The 5,252-nt window shown below is 39.5% G+C and overlaps 1 protein-coding gene across 1 annotated transcript in view; it reads left to right on the top strand.

Annotated features, from left to right (window-relative positions):
* Positions 1-2,215, top strand: part of slc6a3 (solute carrier family 6 member 3) — a 23,579-nt gene extending 21,364 nt beyond the window's left edge. The window contains exons 12-15 of the mRNA XM_063199734.1: positions 73-173; positions 1,469-1,636; positions 1,913-1,984; positions 2,118-2,215. Coding sequence (XP_063055804.1) covers positions 73-173; positions 1,469-1,636; positions 1,913-1,984; positions 2,118-2,141 — 365 coding nt within the window. The 3' untranslated portion in view covers positions 2,142-2,215. The remainder of the gene's footprint in view (positions 1-72; positions 174-1,468; positions 1,637-1,912; positions 1,985-2,117) is intronic.
* The last annotated feature ends 3,037 nt before the right edge of the window (positions 2,216-5,252 follow it).

Raw genomic sequence — 5,252 nt, 5'->3', positions numbered from 1 at the left:
ATTGCAGTCTTGCTGTACATTATACAGTAATGCACATGTATGTGACATGATGTGAATGTGCTTTGTGTGAAGGGGTGGACCGCTTCAGCGATGACATCCAGGAAATGATTGGGCAGAGACCTGGCCTCTACTGGAGACTGTGCTGGAAGTTTGTCAGCCCCTGCTTCCTTTTGGTGAGAACAGTCTACAGCAGGGGTGTTAAACTCAGGCCCGGGGGCCAAATTTGGCCCGCGGAGCCATTTTATTTGGCCCGCGAGATCATTTCAAATGTGTATTACAGTTGTCCCACATACACCATTAATGTATAGCGTAACGACTTGAACATGAAATTTGCTCTGTCACAGGATGTGCAGACACATTTTAACTAACAAATATGATGGGAAAGAGTGTATGTGAAATTTGAATATGCGTATGAAGTGCATGCATTCACTATTTTAGTCCATTTTTAAAAAATAATTGTTGAGTTCGGCGCGCGACTTTGTACCAGATTTTGATTTTGGCCCTCTGTCAATTTGAGTTTGACACCCCTGGTCTACAGCGTGGACTTCAAATGAAGCAAAACAGTATTGTATACATAGACTACAGATATCACATTACGTTCTGAGAATTGACATTTTTTGTTCTTAACAGCATGGCTTGCACCTAGGCAAGTGTGTCACACAATAGCCACACTTAAGCATCCTTTTAATCCAAAATAACTGCCCAATTTTGCAATGCTAAATGGATTCCACATGCATACAGAATACTCCACATAGGACCATAATTAACTTATATTTAACTTATATTGCACACATTGAGTAATATGATGAACAAAGGAAAATGCCCTCCATGCTTCTGGGGTTGACACTGTGGTGCAACTAGGGCAAGGCATGAAGGAAAAACTTGTGCAACACGGATGTCTTCTGTTTTTGCTTATTTATTTCTGTAAAAGTGCGAATGTTTCAATGCCAAGTTTCTTCTACAGAGTGCAACTGGAGAATCCAACATGGACTATGATGAAGAGCCTTGGGGTTGAAGCGTTAGTCTTAATGCACCATGTAAAAATAATTGTAGCAAAGACTATTTTCTTTCTGTGTGTTTCTGGTTAAACTCTGTTCTCTTCACTGAGCTCTTGCCAGTGAATTATGTGACATCTGTATCAGGAGGAGACATCTTTCCCAAGTTTTTCTCGGCCAAGAGTTACCACTTTGCTGAACTATGGCTTGTATGTTTATTCTTCTTTGATGTGTGTCCCAAAAAAGGAGAGACAGAGAGACCAGAGACGCTAAACCAGGCTTGTGCTCCAAGCCTCTCAAACCCTCAACTTTTGTTAAAGTCAATTGTAAACTTGATCTGATTCTCTTGGTGTTGTGGGTTGTCAAATGAATGTGCAAAAACAGAAGACATCCGTGCTGCACCGTTTTCCCTTTTTATTATATTATTTATGTACTGTATTATTGTATTTATTGTATTGTGTGTCTTTCCCCAGTTTATGGTGGTGGTGAGCTTTGCCTCGTTCAGCGCTCCTAAGTACGGCTCGTATGTGTTCCCCGTGTGGGCCAACGTGGTTGGCTGGTGCCTAGCCGTCTCCTCCATGACCATGGTCCCCCTCTACGCCCTCTACAAGTTCTTCTCATTGCCTGGCAACTTCAAACAAGTGAGTTTCAACTTGTCTGCAGCTCAGCTTCTCAGAGTGAAGGCTAATTGTGTGCTCACATGTGATTCATGCCACACAATGGGTATAAAAGTCCTTCAATGAACCCATTCCATCACAGCAAAGAGTGCATGCATGGCAGTAATTCGGTGTACGGTAAAAACTCTGTTTTTTAAAGTCTGAAAAGGTTTTATTTTTGTGTGATGGTGTGCTTACATGCCAATTCACTATACCTCTATGGTGGCTACTGAGGTAAACCTCTATATACTGTATTTACAGAAACTGGCCTATGCCATTACCCCAGAGACAGAGCATCACTTGGTCCAGCGTGGAGAGGTGCGGCAGTACACGGTAGGCACGATGCAGCTGTATTCAGTTTTGACTCTCAAGAACATGGGCCGACTGCCTCATGCTATATATTATGGCATCTCTCAGAAGAACCAATATTTTGGGTATTTACGCTAACCACTCTCATTTCTTACAGCTCCATCATTGGATTGTGATTTGAGTTGCACCAATCAAAGACGAAAGCACCAGTCACAGCAACCAACCTGTAATCGTCTCACAACAGGACTAACGTTTGTAAGTGCCAAACAAGCTGTAAAGAAGCAGATCCATAAAAACTAGTTGTGCTTTCTCTTTCTCTCTATCTCTCTCTCTCTTGTGACTGGGTAGGCAAAATACCTACATAAATATCTACAAATATCGAAATAACTATAGAAAAATTAGTTTGGAGTTGCCATGCTTCCCGATCAAACTTGCAGTTTTGATGTTGCTCTGTACAAAGATATGTGCAATGTCACAATGGAAAAATTAAGTTTCCAGATGACCAAATATATATCTACGGCCGTGTAGGGCCGTGTAGGGTCTCAATCTAATTTCAATATCCAATGACTGTTAAAATATCCTTTGTTGTTTAGCCCTCTACACATATTTTCCTTTTTAAATGGTTCATTTATAGTTGAAACATTTAAGGATCTCAAAGCCAGATAACTGCCAATAGCTGTAAAATTGATCACTGAATTGCAAAATGATCAACCTCAAGACATTTTTTCCATATCAGTGGCAAATCTGTTCTAAGACAAAATCATGCAGGCAATGCACAGACATACACTAGCCAAGCATTTTCACATCATAGAGTTATCCAGAGATCACTTTATTGGAAAGGGTATAGGGTGCCGTGCAACCAACATTAGAAGAAGATGACAAATGTCAGGAACATTAATGACACATTATTGATTTTTGGAACTTTCGCCATGATGTGTCATTCGGTTGTGGACATTTGACATTGTTTGATTGTAATGACATTCCAAAAATTGAATGACAAGTCCAGTTATTCTTATGATGGTTTGCAAGACACCCATATGTATTGTGGACCCCTTCAAAGAAAGTGCAATCACGGAGGCTAACCTAGCACACATCACTGGTCATATATCTTGATTGTTTAACACGTCAATATCCCTGATTGTCCCCATCAGATGTGATACTCTTTTCAAATTGATGCTGTCAGCATTTTGATATCTTGACATTCTGCAAACTAAAGCCATTCTTACATCAGCTGCTATTTACTGTAAACTTTACAGTTAGATTGGCTGTCACGATACAGTAGGGCCAAAGGATCTGCTCATGCCCCTGTCTCGGGTCTGTTTAACTCTTAAAAGCTTTTAAAAGGCTTTTGTTTTTGTCCCTCAAATACATACTTAGGATATACTTAGCATTCAATCCCTACGCCCTACTGACACCATTCCCACCTCTATACTGAATCTCAGGTCCCTGAAATGACCCCCATTACCATAACCACCACCTTACTTTAGCTACACCACAAGGATGTAGGGTATCTCCATTAACTGAAACCAAAGACTGCAGATGGGTAGAGATGGCTGCATTTCTTTGAATAGGTTCTCCTGTGTCTTTGTGCAATGATCATATCTCAGACCATAGATAACAGCCATTAGTGATGTCAGGTGGGCTGTTCCTGTAGGATTTACTGTTGATACTGTATACGTAATGTGTTAAAGTTGATCATCTGTCAGAAATACAGTAAATTAAATCCCATAGTCAAAAACAAAGTTTCAGTTTAGAGAGTGCAGATGGATGCATTGCCTTTATCAAGAGGGCGTGGGCGTCATGCTGAGAGAAAATGACATTGATCAGCAAAATGACAACGTTCACTCGGCCAAAACGGCAAGCGATGGACACCCATAGAGAAACAGCTGTGAGATTGTAAGGCTTCTCAGTCTTGGCAGAGATTCTCAAAAGGGATGAAGCAAACCTTTTTCAGTGTGACACCCCCTTGCACCTGTTTTGGTGAATCCAAGTGCCTGGCATGTATTAAACTTCATTCACCTCAGAATAATGATTTAAAATTAATATCAGAAAATGTGAATGCGGCCTGAAGTTGTGTTTTTTTCCACCTTTCACCAGGCTAATAGACCCTCCTTTAACAGAATGGTAGAGAATTATAGAAGGTACTCTGCTGGCTGTGCTGTGATTAACACCCGTTAAGACACAGCGTCATGAATTTGCTGTTACTAGTATGACAATGACCAAGCCATTGTGCATTACTAAAGGCCCTGTGTTATGTCATAGTAGTGTAGCACTACGCTAGTTAACTTTTCAATGATTATTACAGCATTTTACCGGTGGAGCGGTGTGCATGATGGGGCTACAATGTAACACTATTTACTGTATGGAAGATGAACATAGAGCGTATCCCTTCTGGATTCATCAAAAGCAGCAGCTCAGTATCCCTCGTATGTAGGCCCACCTGTATATGGTCCATGTCTTTGATCATCTTGTTACTTCCTACACAGAAAAACCCATTCAATGTAGTGGACAGATTAATGACAAAGGATACACTCATCTTAGCTCAAAAAGCTAATTTTCGGTTTTAACACCCTTCGTAAATAAAGGCCTAGTTCAGAGAAAATATATCCTATGGGGTGAGTGCAATTATTGTGCTGTGTGGACAAAGCTGAAAACAAAACGAAGACACTGCAATTACACATGACTGTTTTGTACATACACTCTTCCTTGTCTTAATAGCGTACATAACTTCCTGTAATATCCTACAAAGAATGATGTAAAATGTTGTGTCAGTGTTCTATTTATGTATTTTAAGAGTAACCATTCTGTGAACTCTTTTCAAAACTACTCTTCTTACCTCAAACTTGTAAGGTTAGAGAGATGTCACCTATAAGTTTTATTAATCTTTGTCTGTTTAAGTGTCACTGTATGTATATATCAAGTAATGTGCAATTGAAATCGGACAGAAGCATCTGATTGCCAAGTAAGCTAAGCTTTGTTATTAATGTCACTCCCTATAATATGTGCCTCGTACTTGGCAGAGTTTGTTATTGTATATCAAAGTGAAGTATTTGAATTTGTGTACACTGCACAGTATATTATTTCACTGGTTTGATATATTGGGTTTGTAAAAGTGTTTATTTTTGAGAGAATCCAGATTATATCTCAATAAAACATTCATAAATGGTGCTACGTTGTCATTTTATACCAGAAATACAATTTCTGTATGATGTTTTTTTAAATGAAAGCTACTGAAATGAAATAGCATATACAGCATGTAATTGCAAGAAAGAGATTTTAATCTTGCATTCTT

The sequence above is a fragment of the Engraulis encrasicolus genome, chromosome 5 (assembly GCF_034702125.1).
Source record: "Engraulis encrasicolus isolate BLACKSEA-1 chromosome 5, IST_EnEncr_1.0, whole genome shotgun sequence".
Lineage (NCBI taxonomy): Eukaryota > Metazoa > Chordata > Actinopteri > Clupeiformes > Engraulidae > Engraulis > Engraulis encrasicolus.
This window is presented reverse-complemented; position numbering and strand designations above follow the sequence as displayed.